Below are 18,722 nucleotides of genomic sequence, written 5' to 3'. Positions count from 1 at the left end.
TCATTCATTCATTTCATATGAAATTCATATAAAAGTCATAAATAAATATTCACTTATTCATTCATAAACACAATTTCCATAATTAAAATCAATACTAAAATATATTACATAAGTCTTAATTACATATGAGAAAATAAAAGTTAATTATAAAATACCAAAATAAAACCTAGTGTCCTACCAATGCACTGATGACAGTGAGGTGACACGGATACTATGCAAAGCTGCAGAAGATCTCACCCACTCTGTGGTCACTGGGCTCTCGGTTGGTCTCTCCAAAACCTACGCGTGGCAAAAAGCAACGCGCTAAGCAATAATGCTTAGTGGTGCCAATAATAAAATAAAAAGAAATAACATAAAATAAATATGCAGTGTATGTCATGATGTCTTATGCAGACAATTTTTTCGATTATTATTAGTAATCTTATTTATTTTGTACTTGTTATATTCATAATTTCATTAAATTTATTTACTTTTATTTTTGGTTGCCCAAGTAACCTATACCGGATGACTGGACTGGATAAATGGGTAAACTAGCACTGGGTATCTAGTACCTCGGGCCGTCACACCATCGGTCACATATGCATCTCCCGGTGTGCAATAGAACAGCTAATAAGCTGTAATAACATTAGGCACAAGGCCAAGTATCAACACAATGTCAGAATGTCTAAAAGCCATAAAATCACAGAATGGCATAATGCCATGTGTAGTACTGCTAATTGAACCATATTGGCATGCTAACCTATCCAAACCAATCTTGCTAGGTATATTAAGGCATGTTACACTTTTAAATTGTACAATTCTTGAAATTTAAGTTTAGGTATTACTATTCATTTCATTTGTCAACTAAAATATTGACTTTTGCATAGACAATAGGTACATTGGTTCTAATACTCTCAACATAGCACATTTTGCATTCTAAAATTGTTGGTATTAGTTGCCAATACCATTTCTAAGCTTAGTGTTAGTTATTCAAAATTTTCGAATTTCAATCCTCATATTTTCTATTCCATTGGTTATTTATACAGTAGGAATTTGGTAAAATTGTCTTCATGAAAGTTGTTCCTTATTTTGTCTAGTTACATTTCCTTTTTTGAATCACTCCATTTGGAGTTTTGTAGCTCAAGTTATGGCCTAAACACCATAACTGACTGGATTGAACAGAATCCAAAATTCTGGGCAAAACTAGTTCTGCCAGATTTGATAACATAAGTTTGATTGGCAATTTGACTAAATTATGATCAAAATTTGGATTTGTGTTCTTCATAAAAGTTGTAGGTATATGTCTCAGCTTTCTGTTGGTAAAATTTCAGGTCAATTGGACCTTTCTACACTGAGTTATGACCAAATGAATAGACACTATTTATTTGGTCATTTTGTCCAGGCAGAATGCAAGTCACCCGAATTGGGGCAATTTTTAGGCTAACTTGGTTTGGTTTTCTGGGAAGGGTTTTTTCACTAAAGTGGTGCCATTATGTGTCTAGTTTCATGTCCAATTGGTTTTGCACCAATTGAACCTATACAACTCCATTTATGGCTGTCCAAACCTACTGGACTCACAACCAATCCTGCAGGTCACCAAGGGCAGCATGCCTAAGGTTAACTTCGTTATCCTTACTCACTTCAATTCCTTCTCACACACATTCAAATGGTCACTAATTGACCATTATAACATCATTTTGTGTCCAATTATATCTACTCACATATTTGAGTTTCAAACCCTAACCCTAACATTCTAGAGTTATATTTTCTTGCACTAAACTCATTAACTAATGTTTTGAGTGATACAATCATATCAAGGGCAGCCCATTCACTCATTTAATCCAAAGAAACCATCAAGACCACAACATGTTTATCTTCAATGAACTTACACATATCCTAGCTCAAATTTGCATTCTAACAAAAATTTAAAGGAAAGAATCAAAGATTTGGTCACTAACCTCTTTTGCTAACTATTCCAAGTCTTCAAAACTTCCTTCTTTCTTCTTCTTTTTGCTGGCTAGAGGTTGTTCAAAATGTAAGATCACTTTTTTGTGAAGCAAGGTAGTGATTTCAAGGTGATTTGATGGGTGGTTCCAAGCTTACCTTAAGCTTTCATGGAGGTTGGGTTGAGGAAATGGGTTATGGCTGAAATGTTGAGGAAGAAAGGAGCATATTGCTTTTCCAATTTTTGGTCTCATTTATCCTCTTTTATTAGTTAATTAAGTGGTTATTTAATGGGGATTGGTGGGTAAGTGTTTAATGACATCATATGATATCATAATTAGCATTTTCTTTCATTTTCTTTTCTTCTCTTCTCTACTCATTTTCAATTTAATTTTTAGTAATATTTATTCACATTTTATGTCATAATAATTATTTACTTAATTGGACAAATCAGTCAAAAATCACATCTGAAGGCGAAATGACCAAAATGCCCTCCGTTTGGCTCAACAAACTAAAATTGTCTGTACCGATTGAAAAATTTTTCAAAGAATTTCTTGACATTATAATGCTAGAAAATCCTTAATACTCTTCTTTGGAGTCCCAAAAATTATTTTATGAATTTTCTCCCGGGTCTAAGGCTCTTAGTTGCGAGAACCGCAACTTCCCACTCGGTTACCCATCGCTAGGGCATCGGCTCATTTAACCTGTTTGTATTTTATTTCTAAAATTTATCCTAAATTTTTCTTATTAATATTTGAGTTAATTATGGTTCCTCACTTTAATTTAACTATTTTTCCAGACGTTCTAACTGTTCGAACCGACACCAATCACTGAAACAATAGAATATATAAAGTTGGTACAGCGAGAGTGTTACACACTTAGTCATACCTTTTATCTTCATTCAGAGCCACACCAGGACACTTAGTCATACCTTTTATCTTCATTCAAGATCACGCTTCTTTTTTTTTTTTTCCTAGAGTACTCTTATAGATTGGAATCCTTTCATCGATAATGAAAAATAAATCCCACGTTTATGTGGATGAGATAATAAATGCTCCAAGTCGTTGAATTTGCCACAAGCATGTTATCGTGAGCACTTTAACTTGAGAGACGTAGGATCCAATAGCCAGTATGAGTAGCAAAGTAGCCAGCGCTGACAGCCAACGCAGAACGTTAAAAACTGAATCCAACCCTGGCATTTAGATCCCAGGAAAATGCACTTCCCCAACAAACTATCCCACTTTTCCGTCCATCTTTTCTAGTGCTGTTGTTTTCAACATGTGGAGATCCCATTGTCAGAAGGTCTCTATGCGTCAGACTCTTATTTAAATGATTCAGATTCATACTCAATCAGAATCAGAATCAGAATCAGAATCAGAATCAGAATCTGCATCTGAATCACAGGCTGCTGGTTTACTCAGATTTCCCACATATATAGTTTCTTCAATTTTGCATTGCTCTTTGGTACATTTCTCTTCTTCAAATCCCGTCATTGGTATGTTGTTATTTTGCTTGTTTGTTTGGATATGGCAACCGCCGATCAACTGGGTTCTTTCATTCAATTGCAACAATTTTTCTTTTGTTTTTCTTGGACGGTGTTGCCTACTTGTTCTTTCTTTCTTCTTTAATTTGTTTTTCATGTTTGTCATATGGGATTTGTTCTTGCCTAATTGTCATATCATGAACACGTTAATGGTGTCTTCATAAGTGTGGAATAACGATTCTTGCTTCTCATTGATGGGATTTGACTCTATTATCTTTCTTTTAAGTAAGAAAATTCAGTGGTGGTCTGTATTGGTCTGAGTTTCAGTGGTTTAAACATTAACAAGTCACCTGATTTGCTGCTTTTCTTTTAACATATTAAAGGACCATGAGAAAATCAATAATTGTAAATTTCTTCTATTTTGCGGGATTTTTCAGGAATATATACTATTTTACAAGGCAGAGAGAATTATCTGTCTCCAAAGATGTATCTAGTGGAGAGCAAAGGTGGAGCCATAGTATGCATGCTATTTTCTTTGTTTTTCTTAGGCACATGGCCTGCTATTATGAATCTGCTAGAAAGACGAGGTCGCCTTCTTCAGCATACTTACCTTTATTATTCTATCACCAATCTCATGGCTGCTGTAATTATAGCTTTCTCTTTTGGTGAGATTGGCAAGAGCACACCTGAGTCACCAAATTTTCTAACCCAACTTTCTCAGGTAATAGTAATTTCAAGCATAAAGATTAAGGAAGAAATTATGCAACTTGGCTTAATCTTTACTAGTAAGTGGGTAGTGCTAAATTGAGCCAATTAGTGTGCTAACTCTATTATTTTGTATTATTATTGGTTTGGATTCTGCTAAGGTGATTAGTGTAGGCATATATAGTATCTTATAATTTGATTACTGCAGGATCATTGGCCCTCTGTTATGTTTGCAATGGCTGGTGGAGTGGCCCTTAGCATTGGAAACTTGTCCACACAGTATGCTTGGGCTTTTGTTGGTTTGTCAGTGGTGGAGGTCATCTCTTCTAGCTTAATTGTTGTTATAGGTCTGCGTATTGAAGGAACTTTGACACTTTTATGTGTACTTGTAATTGTAAGGCTTTATTTTTTTTACCCTTCTGTTGTTCTTTATTTTTGGTGACAGGAACAATCATGAACTACTTCTTGGATAACAAAATTAATAGGGCTGAGATTCTTTTTCCTGGGGTTGGTTGCTTCTTGATTGCTGTTTGTCTTGGTTCAGCTGTTCATTCTTCCAATTCAGCTGATAATAAAGCAAAGCTCAAGAATTTATCAAATGATTGTCAACTCAAAACAGTGTATGTATCTTTCTTGCTTTGAAAGACATCAAAGCATTTGATGGTTTGGAATGGAATTTTCATTTTTCCTTTAAAATATATTCCATGTCTAGTAGACCTGGCCAAAGGGGTGGTCTGGGCTGACACCTGCGATTAGGAGAGCTGAAACTGGATTGCAGGGTCCTCAGTCAGTTCAATTACGATTTTGATCAAATCTAACAGTTGAAATTTTTTTAACATTTTTTCAATTTCTTTTTTTTTTCAACCTTCTCCCAGGGACACAGGTTCTTCCACAACCAAGGAAGAAGAATTTCCAAACAATGGTGTGGAGATTGATGGAATTCTACAACAATTTCTTTTTAGCTCATTCTGTTTGTATGACACTGAATTTTGTATGTTCTTATTATTATTGTGATTGCTCAGGAGCAAAAGATCTGGAGAATGGAAATGCTCCTTCAGAAAAGGCAAAAGCTGGAACTGCAGCTTTCCTCATAGAGCTTGAAAACAGAAGATCAATCAAGGCTTGTTGCTCAGTTTGGTTATTTATGTTAATTTTGTGTCCCATCACACTTAATTATCGCATTACCAAAAAATTGTGGGTGTGGCTTTAATTGCAGGTGTTTGGGAAGAGCACTTTGATTGGACTGGCTATAACTTTCTTTGCTGGTTTTTCCTTCTCACTCTTCTCACCAGCTATCAATTTAGCTACAAATGATCAATGGCACACCTTGAAGAAAGGGGTTCCTAAATTAATTGTCTATACTGCATTTTTCTGGTTCTCAGTCTCCTGTTTTGTGCTTGCCATAATTTTAAATGTCACTTTCCTTTACCGGCCTGTACTGAACTTACCCAAATCAACATTGAAGGCTTATGTTAATGATTGGAATGGCAGAGGCTGGGCCTTCCTGGCTGGATTATTATGTGGGTTTGGGAATGGCCTTCAATTTATGGGAGGTCAAGCTGCAGGATATGCAGCAGCAGATGCTGTTCAGGTTAGTATCTTTACCTTTTATGCACACTAGTAGTAGTATTTGTCTTGCATATTGCCAAATGCATGAAGCATTCCATACGCTTTGGGGATGGTTGATGTAAGCAGCCTTACCCTTGCTTTGCAGAGAGGCTGTTTCCATAGCTACAGACCACTAAAGCCACCTGTTATCTTGAAAACCAATGTTCATGCTTAAATGTCTTGTTATGACCAACCAAATTGATGTATTCATATAACAATGGATGTTAATTTCAGGCACTCCCACTTGTGAGCACATTTTGGGGCATAGTGATCTTCAAAGAGTATCGAAAATCCTCAAGAAGAACATATATTTTGCTGACAAGTATGTTGTCCATGTTTATTGTGGCTGTTGGGGTTCTCATGGCTTCTTCAGGCCACCGGAAATGAGTACTCAGTCGTAATGTTTTCTTCTGGGAATTACATAAAGCTTAGATTATTGAAATGGTTGATAGGGTAGTCTAAAGCAGGCAAAGGCTGAACCAGCTTGGTCAATGTTTATGTCAGTAAATCCATTGTTTGGGAGATCCTTCCCAATATTTAACACTTATCCTTTGTTGCTTTGTAATTGCAATAACGGGGAAATGAAATGATAAACGCACATATCTCAGATATCATGAGCGTTGTCCACTTTGGTCCTTCTCTTCAAGAGGTCTTAAACGCTCCGGTTGGCATTTTAATAACTGAAAAACCTTCTTAAATATTAAACTTGCAGTTTAATTCTTATATTTTAAAAATTAAAAAATTTAATATATAATTTATTTTCTACTGATAAAATTATGTTAAATTACCATTAATTTTATAAAAAATATTAGAATGTTCTTATTTTTATTTTCAATTTGAAAATAATTTTATTTTTAAAATTTTATTTTATTAATAATATAATTCCTGTAATTTTAAATTTAAATTCCATTAAATTAAAAAATCTTAAATTTAAATTATTAAAATTAAATTAATTACTGTAAAATCTTTAAAAATTTTGGGTTTTAACAAATCATCTATATATTTTATAAATTGATCCTTAAATATCATAATTATGTACAAATAAGCTCTTATAATTTTGTATAATTTTAATATTAGAAATTAATTTATAAGTTTATTAGAATGTCAATAATGACTAAATTTCTTGGTTTTAAAGCTATAGAGACTAATTTATAGGTTTAATCAAATGTCAAAGGCTAAATTATTTAATGATTTAGGGATGACAACGAGTAGGGTACCTGCAAAAATCATCGTACCCAAATCCGAAACTGATTAATATTATCAAAACTCGAATTCATCCCAAACTTGATTATGATTTATTTTTAACTATTTGAAACCGTCTCAAGCCAGATTATTATTATTTGAAAAAAAATTCAAACTTGTTTAATTTTAATTTTTTTAATTAATATTTTACATAAAAAATTATTTTGATTAATAATTTATATTTTAAAATTTTAATAATTTCATAAAATATTTGAATTCCATTTTATATAAAATAAAATATATAAAAATTTATAAATATTATTATAAAAATATATATTTTATATTTAATTAAATATTTATATAAACAAGTTCGGGTAACGGATACCCAACATGTAAATCTCGAACCCGTCATGGGTATTATTTTTCAAATCCAAACCAGTCTCAAACCTGATTATATAATACCCAAACCTGTCTTATTAAAGTTTAGTCAAATTGGGTACCTGCAAAAACCTGACCCCTTGCCATTCCTAATATGATTATTTTATTATTATATAATTTTCAAATTATTTATTATATTAAAATATATTTTAATCAAAAAATTATTTTTAATATAAAATTTCAAATAAAAATAAATGTAAATTATAAATATATTTTATATAATAAATAAATAATATTTAAATATAAAATTTAAATCAATAAATTATTTTATTAATTAAATAAAACGTTAGTAATTATATTATAATTTATTATTATTTTCTCAAATTCAATTTAGTCATTATGACTACAGTTATGACAACTAATTAAGTTTTGGCTATAAGATAAACAAAAAATTTTTTGACTACAATGATAAAAAGTCTAAAAATTTTAAATTTTTTTTATTTAATAGACCTTAAAAAAATTTATAAGATATTAGTAATAAGTTTAAAAATTAAATAATTTTTTAATAATAGCATTTCATTAAAAAAAAATTCACATACTAATAACAACAGTTAAGGTTATGAAGACTAAAGCATTCATATTGGACATCTTCTGAAAAAAAAAAATATTGGATAATTTTTCACACAACAGTTGTTCAACATTCTTTTGGCACATGTCTAACATGCATTCATATATATAAGAAATATTATAATATAGACATTGATGGTGGAAAACATATTTTAATCTCTAATATTTATTTAAAAAGTTTATTAGTATCTAAATTTTAAAAATGCTTTTATCTCATACTTTAATTTAAAAAAAAAAAGAAAATTATTAGAAAAATCATGTAGTTTCAATTCTTTTGCAATTATACTTTATATTAATCAAATTATCAATTAAAACCTATACTTTTTCATTTTTATTAATTATATCCCATCATCACTTATACTGTTAATTCACCAAAGGAACTGTCATATAAATGTCATGGTGCCAATAATAGGTATAACTAGTATAATGCTCAAACTATGAATGCATAATTTATAATTTTTATTTTTAATTATATTTTAAATAAGATAAATTATTATTATTAAATTAATTTTAAATTAAAATTTCTCTTTTATTCAATTTAATTTGAATAAATTTTTTATTGTTATAATAATAAATTTTTAATTAATTTATAATATAATTAATTAAAATATCTATTTAATTTCTTTTATACATATATTAATAGTAGTTTTCATGATTATTTCATTTAAAATGTAATAAAAATACTTTATTCAAAAAATAATTTAAATTTTATAAAATTTTTATATTTTATCTCATAATTTATGTAAATTAATATTTATTTTTTATAAATTACAGAAAATATATTAAATTAATAAGAAAGTAATATTATTTTAAAAATATATAAATATAATATTTTTTTGTTATTAATGTAATAAAAAAAATTAAATTACTAATAATGAATTGAATTATTTAATTTTAATAATAATGAAAATATATAACATTATTATTAATTAAAAATAACATTCTATTATATTATTTTTAAAAAATATTATATCTAAGTGTAAATTCTTTTTTTATTAATCTGATATATTTTTTATAAAATAATTCTTTAATAAAAATGGTTATCACTTTACATAAATTTGTAATATAAAATAAATATATTTAATAAAAATTAAAATTTTAAATTATTGTCATTTTATATTAATATAATAAATATTAAAAATACATACTATTTTTTAAAAAAAAAATAGATTCTATAATTTTAATACTTTAACTTTAATTGTTTTAATTTATAGGTAAATTTTTTATGTAATTATATTTGTAATTTATTTTTAAAATTCCACTTCTATATAAAAATATAGTGTAGAGATCATTTATTCATAAAAATATAGATATTAATTAAAATTTAAAAATAATTCTATTGAAAATTAATTATAATAAAATATATATAATCAAAATATTAATTATCATTGCATTCAATATATAATTATAATGAAATAAAATATTCAAAAGTTTATGAAATGTTAAATAATAAATTTATAAAAAATTAATAATTAATTAAATATATTTAAATAAATAAATTTTAAGAATGATAATTGACTTTTGAAAGAAATAATAAAAAAATAATACAAGTCAAAAAAATAAATTTAAGAGCATTTAGGTGAAATAAAAATACTTGGTGAGAAAAGAGTACCTAATGTGTATTAAATATCTAATATGACATACTATATATTGATAAATAAATGAAAATCATTTAAATAAAAATTAATTTATAATTAAATATTATTTAATTAAAAAAGGTAATAAATGTTCAAATTTAATTTTTATAATAGTAAAGTATTTCCTATTTATTTAACCATTTCAATTAAATAGTCATAAGTTGGCTATAATGATAATAATAATAAGTATTAATTAATCTTAGAAGTAAAATAAAAAAATATTAAATTATTAATATAAAAAATAATACATACTAATTATAAATAAGTCAAATCTCTATATTTTATTTTTATAACTTTTTATATAAACTACAAATTTTATCTGTTAAATCTTTTAATTAAAATTTCATAATAAAAATAATAGAAAATAAAACAATGTAATAGCAATATTTGTTAAAGATACAATATAATTTAAGATTTATTAAATTATATGATACTTTATTATGAGATCACAGATTAATAATTAATTTTCTTTAAACTAATGGTCATCAATTATCTTTTATTATTATTATTATTATTATAAAAGGTAACATATGGTAAATAATATTTTTGTATAAATGAATTTATAAGAAAATAATATAATAATTTTTAAACATCATATTTAATCATAAAAAAGTCTTAATTTTTAAAATTAAATTTTAAAGAAAATAATAATTTAAATCATAAATATTAAGTTAATATTATAAATAATAATAAAAATTAAAGGAGAAATAAAAAATAATAATTAATATTTATAAAATAATACAAGCAATTTTTAAATATTATATTTAATTACAAAATGTTTTAATTTTTAAAAATTAAATTTTAAAGAAAATAATTTAAATTATAAATATTAAGTTAGTATCGTAAATAATAATGATAATTAAAAGAAAAATAAAAAAATTAAATAATAATTAGTACAAGTGAGAATATTTATGATTGATTATAAGATTACAAATTAATGATTAATTTTTTTTAAATTAATGCTATCAATGACTTTATTATTGTCACGACCCAACCTATGGGCCAGACCGGCACTAGGACCTGGGCCAGCTTAAAGCCCCCGAGGCCCGTAGTAAGCCTAACTGTTCATTAACCCAACTCTAAGGCCCATTCGGGCCCAATTTCAAGAAAACAAACGGACAGAGTCCTGCCATAAAATGGACTTTCCAACGGGGAGTTTTCGACTCACCCGACCTGTAAACACAATATATAGTCAATTGGGGAGCTCAGCTCACCCTCCACATACTCATCAACATAATAATAAACGGGAGCTCAGCTCCCTCATCCAATCCATCAAAACAGACATAGAATATTAAGTTTACAGGTCCATCATGATAATAATATTACAGACCAAATTCAAATAATTACTGCTAACACATGCGGAAATTCTAGGAGTAAATAAAATTACACAAATATCGATAAACAACCTGCGAAGTATAAAAGCAGGTTAACCCAGAATAAATATCCTCCTGTGGCCTGTAAAAATTTTTGAACAGGAGTGAGCGTTCGACTCAGAGAGTAAAATATCAATTTTAACCATAATCTCTATAACTATCTAAATCTAATGCACCCTGTAGAGTGAAATGCAACATCCACATCATTTTCACATCATAACATCAAAAAGGTAATTTGGAGCACTCACGCACCCTGTAACATCAATCATAATATATGGGAGCTGATCCCCTATACAGCTCTCTTAAATCCAACCTGGTGCCAGCGAAGAACTCAGCTCGGACTTCCACTTAAATACCAAATCGGGGTCCCAGCGAAGAACTCAAGCCGTGTCTACCCCGAAGGACCGGGTCCCAGCGAAGAACTCAAGCCGTGTCTACCCGTCCTATCCATAGTCCACACCACATCACACGCACGCCAACGCACGCACACTGCTCCAAATTACCACAACAACATACATGGCACTTTAACATTTATCAATGCATCAAAAATCGTGCCTAGAGTTTAACTACATAAATATATGCATATAAGTGATGCATGGGCATGCTGAACATATAATAATATCGAAATTACAATTAAAATTAATATTCTACTCACAGACTTGACGACAATCACTGTGGCGGCTGGGCGGAGGAAGAAGGCTGTCCCGGCTCACCTGACAATCATATTACATTTATTTAATACAATCTGACTCAACACAAACAAAGAAAAGACCAATTACGTCCTAAGTCGTGCCGAAAATCCGGCAGAGTCCCCCCTATACCTAGGACCTACCCAACCTGCAAAAGGGCTAAAAACGCACTTCTATATTCACAATCCATATATCAACAGTTCAATCATATCACACAGCCCCTCCTGGGCCCATCAAATCAGTCATCCATCACAATACGCAAAATTTCAATTTAGTCCTTATTATTGATCATTTTTGCAAAAACTGCCCAAACAAGCTCTAAAAATTATAAAACTTTGCCCCGCGGTCCTTAGCAATATTACTAAGCTATTGCAAAAAGAATCATAATTTTCTAAGCTACCACGAATATTTTATGAATTTTTAATCCTATTTAAGCACTAGAAAATTACGAAAAAGTAAGGTTCGGGTTTACCTTTGCCGATTCCGACTTCGGGAACGCGCTCGGGACGTCTGACAATGGGGGACTAGCCAAAACCTCGATCCAATTCGGGGACTTTTCGATGCAGTGCATGCGGCCCGAAATTTGCATCTTGGCCAATCGCCGAATTTCCGCGAATCGAGGATACCTACACGAAGCCCATAACACGGGGGTTAGTACATAAATTTTTCAGAATTTTCTAAGCTCATTAAATGCTCGGAAAAACACTGCGAAATTCCGTGGGAACCACCGAAAAACGGTGTCCGAAAAATTTGAAATTTATGTCGTTGCGAAGCTCTCGACGAATGGAGCGTGCTGGTGGCCTCGGTTTTCTCGTGGGATTCACGGTTTTCGAGAAATCTAGCCCAAAAGTCGAAATGGGCTAAAATCTTCCCGAGCAAAAATCGGACAATCCGCTCGATGGATTTCGGCGTTCTTGGTGTCTATGGAAAGCTCTCGTCGAATAGATGATTTTGGACACAAGACCCGGTCCAATTGGTGGCCGGATCGGCCGGATTTGGCCGGGGAAGTCGAAGCGGCATGCTGAGGGCGTTCAGCGTTTTCGGCCGTTCGTGTGGCCGGCCATTGGCTGAAGCCACGTGTGGGTGGTCAGGCGGGCGTGGTGGGTGGAGAGGAGAGAGAAACGAGAGAGAGAAGAGGGGAGGGACGACGCGCGCGGGAAGAAGAAAAAGAGAAGAGACCGGTCCGATCCGGTCCGGTTCGATTCGGCCGGTTCGATTCGAAATACAAAATTTTGAATTTTTACTGCCTCGGACCAAAACGAGGTCCAAAATTCGAAAAATTCCATAAAACTCAGAAAAATACATAGACTCCAAATATATTTTTAGTTTTGCCACGTGGTCTTTAAATTAATTTTTAAAAATCATCAAAGTTTATATTTTCGGAAAATCAAACCCGATTTTTAAAATCCGAAAAATCTCAGAAAAATTCCAAAAATTCAAATAAAATTAAAATACCAAAAATACTCATAAATAATAAAATTTTGGGGTGTTACAATTATTATTATTATTATTATTATTATTATTATTATTATTATTATTATTATTATTATTATTATTATTAAGAGTAATATGTGGTAAATAATATTTTTGCATAAATGAATTTATAAAAAAAATATAAATAATTTTTAAATATTATATTTAATTATAAAAGGTCTTAATTTTAAAAAAATTAAATTTTAAAGAAAATAATAATTTAATGCATAAATATTAAGGTAACATTATAAATAATAATGATAATCAAAAGAAAAATAAAAAAAATTAAATAATAATTAGTATAAAAGAGAATAATTATCAAAAGTAACTTTTGATAAACTTTTCAAAACAAGTGTCACGTATTATTTTCTTGAGAATACTGTATATATTAGAAAAAGTTGAAAAGTTGTAAGATTTTATTGATAATTTAATTAGCATATGACATAATTATTTTTTTTTATAATTTCTCCTAAAATTACTAGTAGTTTATTTTAATTTATGTGAAATTTCAAATTATTTTTTAAAATTGAAAGTTTATTAACAATTTAATTTTGACTAATCTGATTGACTTGAAAATGCTCCTATGTGATAATCAAAGAAAATTCTCTACACTTTAGCAACGGAATAAAAAAATCTATTACTAATTTTCCAATGGATTTAAACTCCATTACTAAATTTGACATGTTAATAAAAGAAAAGTATCTATAATTTAGCAACAAAATAAAAAAAAAAGTTGCTATTAAAAGAAAAGCATCTACGTTTATCAACAAAATTAAAACTCGATACTAAATGTAATAACAAATTTTAAATTTATTAATAGTTGGAAAATCTCAACAAATAAGCAGTGCAACTGAAAATCCATTGGTCTATTTAGCAATGGAATTACAGTCTGTTTGGCATTGAGTTTTAAAGGCTGAAACTGTTTTTCTAAATAAAAGCATCATTTTAGATGCTATTGAAAAAAACAGTTTGGAAAAAACTATTTTATTATTTTAGTATTCTTATGATTAAAACTGATCAAATTTAATTTTTATTTATTTTTTAATACTCTCTAACTAGTATATTTAAAAAAATAATTTTCTTTACAGCAGTTTTAACAGTAATACCAAATGGGACCTTAAATTCGTTACGAAATTAATAATATATTTTTATTTTCATTAATAATTTGAAAGTGTCAATTATTTAACAAAGGAAACAAATCTTTTAATTTCTATTGCTAATTTGGATATTTCTTGTAGTGCATAATCAAATTTAACAAACACAAAATCAAAAATGAAATCGATTCAATAAAATCAGAATCAAAACTAAAATTGATTGATCAAATCCCCAATCAAATTTTAAAATTTTAACAAATTGAGAATCAAAACTCTCAAATAACTCTATTTTATCCTTTTAAGTTTGTTTTATATGAGGGTAGAAAAGTAATTTCCTTTTTTTTAAAAAAAAAAATTGATGCCATCGTAGCAAAATAATCGAGAAATCGGTTATTTTTATTTCAAAAAATTATATATTTATCTCTATATCTTTTTAGAAACAAATAATTATTTATCTCATTTTTTTACCGTCGGTAAATATAATTAGTAACAAATGCCAAAATAAATAAATTTATATTTGACACTAATTTAATTTTAAAAAATAAATATATTTATCTCTAAAAATAACTTTTATGTATAAAAAATTTGTCTCTTTTCATATTTTTACAAACCATATTATTTGCCCCTAAAATTACTTTTAGAGAAAATTTTTTTTCTTTTAAATTTATTTTTAAAATAAAATAAATTTTTCTCTAATAATTTTTTTTTATAAATGATTTTTTCCTTCTTATATTAATTCCTCCATATTTCTAACTATTAATAACAACATATTTATTTATTTTTATTAATATATCATTAATTTTAATTTAAAAATAATTTAAACTAAAAATATATTTAAAATAAATATAATTTAATTAAAAATAATTATTAATGGCCCACAAAATTAAAATCCCACTTATTAGTATTTTGAAGTGAGAAGAAAGGAGGCATCCTTTTAAAGGAACAGCCAACTCCTCCCCCACCTCTGTGAAAATGAAGTGAAACAGATCTATCTAGGGGTGTGCAAACGGAACCGAACCGAACCGATAAAATCGAAAATCAAAAATAAAAAATTTTAAAAACCGAACCGAACCGATTGATAAGAGAAAACCGAACCGAATCGAACCGATAAATATCGGTTCGGTTCGGTTTTAAACCGATCAAACTGAAATTTATAAAATTTAATATTTTTAACATTAAATCTAAATAATAAAAACATAAAAAAAAATTAGAAATCAAAACTCAAATATCTTAAGGTTCGGTTTTCTTTGATTTCAGTTAGGTTCGATTCAATTTGATTCGATTTTTTTTATTTCCTATATATATTAATAATTTCGGTTCGGTTCGATTTTTTTGATTTTTTTATGAAAATAACCGAACCGAACTGAACCAATTAAATTTTAAAACCGAACCGATTGAACAGAATTAATCGGTTCGGTTCGGTTTTTTGGTTTAAACCGATAACCGCACACCCCTAGATCTATCATGCATAAAGACTAATTTACCCTCATAGTTTATGTTATCTTACCTTCTTAAAAATATGTTATTTCTACTCTTTTTTTTTTTTTATGCATCTTCTTAAAAATCTATTGTCTTCTCTTCTCTTAAATCCATACATATTTATGTTTTCTTTGATTTTTCACTTCTGAGTTCTTCTCTATCAACTCATTGCTCAACCTAAAAGTCACAATTTCTTTCATTTTCACTTGTGGGTCTTCAATCTGAGGTGTGAAAAGCAACCCCAATATTAAAGTAAGGATTTTAGAATTTTTATAAACCTTTAAAAATTTTCATTTTTCAATATTAATAGATTGGAAAGATTTTCATTTTAAAATCTCTAAATACTTTTAAATTTTTTTTTATTTCCTCTTATATAATAAAAAAAAATTATAAAAATTCAAAGTTGATGAAAAACTTTGTTTTAATGAATCTTACTTTATTTTATATTCTCCAAACAGAGTGTTAGTTTTAGCTTTATCAAAAATCAATTAATAAAAATCTTTTAAAAAAATATGATCTAAATTTTTAATAAGCAAAAAAACTAATTATAGAAAGAAAAATTAATAAAACTTGAAAATTTATATGAATATGTATTTTAATTTGATCACTAACATTCTTATAATCCTAACTAATTTACTTGTGAAAAATTGAAATATTTTTTTAATTTTTTTAAATATTGAAAATTAAAATTTTGTCCTTATATGTGCCATTTTAAAAAAAAAAAAACTGAAAAACTATAATTTTTGTGTCATAGTAGTTAAAATTAAATTTAAATTAAAAAAATTCCGTATATATTAATAGAAAAAGAACATACTTTCAAAGAGCCTATATTTAATTTTTTATATTTAATTTTTTTAAAAAATTATACTAATTAATTAATAAATCTTAAAGTATTCTGAAAATTTATTTTTTATTTTCTTAAAGATTAGTATATTATATAAAAAATTAAGATGCCTATAAATTAACGAAGGCTATAATATATGCATGTATATACACAATTAATCTTAGATTGAAACTCAAGACATGCAAATGTAATTACCTAGATTATAATAATATATATTATCTATAAAGCCAGCCTTAATTCTTTGTTTATTGCATATATTTTATATAATAAAAATTAATAAAAATTGAAATAACATAAATTATCTAGGATATAATAATTTATCACTAAAAACATATAAAAAAATTTCTTTACATTGAAAAAGTAAATTATTAAACTAATTTCTTTATATCGATAATTAAATAGAGTATTAACTATGTTTAAATATAAATACAAACTCAACTCAACTCAGCCTTTATTCCAAAAATTTGGGGTCGGCTATATAGATTCGCTTTCTCCACTCTAAACTATTGTAGGTTAAATCCTCAGAAATGTATAATGCTTGTAGGTCATATTGTACTACTCTCCTCTAAGTCAATTTAGGTCTATCACTTTTTTTCTTTCTATCCTTTAACCTAATGTGTTCTACTTGTCTAACTGGAGACTCCGTATGTTTACGCTTCACATGACCAAACCACCTCAATCTCCCTTCTCTCAACTTATCCTCAATTGGCATCACTTCTACCTTTTCTCTAATACTCTCATTATGGACTTTATCTAGTCTAGTATGGCCACTCATCCACCTTAACATTCTCATCTCTGTAACTCTTATCTTAGACGCATACGACTCCTTCAGTGCCCAACACACACTACCATATAACATAGCCGGTTGTATGGCTGTACGATAAAATTTTCCTTTCAACTTGTTGGAGTTGGCTGTACGATTATGCCATTATGTGTCTAGTTTCATGTCCAATTGGCCTTGCACCAATTGAACCTATACAACTCCATTTATAGCTGCCCAAACCTGCTAGACTCACAACCAGTCCTGCAGGTCACCAAGGGGCAGCATGCCTAAGCTCAACTCCAACATCCTTACTCACTTCAATTCCTCCTCACACACATTCAAATGGTCACTAATTGACCATTACAAGGTTAATATACCATTTCATGAGCAAACCCTAATTTTTTTCATAAACCCTAATTTCCAAGTGTCCATTTCATGCTATCATTCCATCTAACACATCCAACACACATAATCCAACATCTAACTCAAGTTTTCTCATCATAAACCACTTCTAAACAATTCAATTCATACAAATCAACAAATCTCATCCTTCTCCCATGGCTGTCGATTTTCATACATACTTTAATATAATTGTTTTGTTCAATTTTTCAACAAACTCTCATTTAATTAGTCTTCCTAACAAGGATTAAAAAGAGAGGGAAGTAAGTATAGGCACCAACCTTTTTGAGCACTCTCTTGGCTTGTTGAAATCTTAGAATTTTTACTTCTTATGGCTGCCTAGAGTTGCGTTGTGATGTGGGGATGAATTTTTGTGAATGGTGTTTAAGGTTTTTATGGTGAGAAAGGGTGGGAATTCAAGCTTGGAAGCTTGAAAAATGGAAGAAGAACTCTTCCATGGTGGTGCGGCTGGTTGAGGAAGAAAGGAGCAGATTGCTTTTTGTTTTTTTTGTATCATTTATCCTCTTTTATTGTTTAATTTAAGTGGTGCTTAATTATGATTGGTGGATAGGTTCTTAATGACATCATATGATGTCATAATTAGGTATTTTCTTTCATTTTCTTTTTTTCTTTTCTCTACTCATTTTTAATTCAATTTTTAGTAATATTTATTCATATTTTAGATCATAATAATTATTTACTTAACTGGACAAGTCGGCCAAAAATCATCTCTGAAGACGAAATAATCAAAATGCCCTCCGTTTGGCTTAACAGACTAAAATTGTCTGTACCAATTGAAAAAAAATTTTAAACCTTTTCTTGGCATTCTAATGCCATAGAAACCTCAATGACTCTTCTCTGGAGTCTCAAAAATTATTTTATGAATTTTCTCCCGGGTTTAAGGCTTCTAGTTGCGAAAATCGCAACTTTCCACTGGGTTACCCATCGTTAGGGCACCAGCTCATTTAATTTGATTGTATTTTATTTCTAAAATTTTTTCTAAATTTTTCTTATTAATATTTGAGTTATTTATGATTCCTCACTTTAGTTTAAATATTTTTTCAG

At 28.6% G+C, this 18,722-nt stretch overlaps 1 protein-coding gene across 1 annotated transcript; it reads left to right on the top strand.

Annotated features, from left to right (window-relative positions):
* Positions 1–3,001: 3,001 nt before the first annotated feature.
* Positions 3,002–6,333, top strand: LOC110647922 (ureide permease 1-like). Its single transcript, XM_058154117.1, has 8 exons — positions 3,002–3,387; positions 3,844–4,127; positions 4,320–4,458; positions 4,557–4,731; positions 4,987–5,033; positions 5,134–5,231; positions 5,328–5,702; positions 5,954–6,333. The coding sequence occupies exons 2-8, from the start codon at positions 3,891–3,893 to the stop codon at positions 6,104–6,106; spliced, it is 1,224 nt and encodes a 407-aa protein (XP_058010100.1). The 5' UTR covers positions 3,002–3,387; positions 3,844–3,890; the 3' UTR covers positions 6,107–6,333.
* The last annotated feature ends 12,389 nt before the right edge of the window (positions 6,334–18,722 follow it).

Source organism: Hevea brasiliensis, chromosome 9 (assembly GCF_030052815.1).
Source record: "Hevea brasiliensis isolate MT/VB/25A 57/8 chromosome 9, ASM3005281v1, whole genome shotgun sequence".
NCBI classification, from domain to species: Eukaryota; Viridiplantae; Streptophyta; class Magnoliopsida; order Malpighiales; family Euphorbiaceae; genus Hevea; species Hevea brasiliensis.
This window is presented reverse-complemented; position numbering and strand designations above follow the sequence as displayed.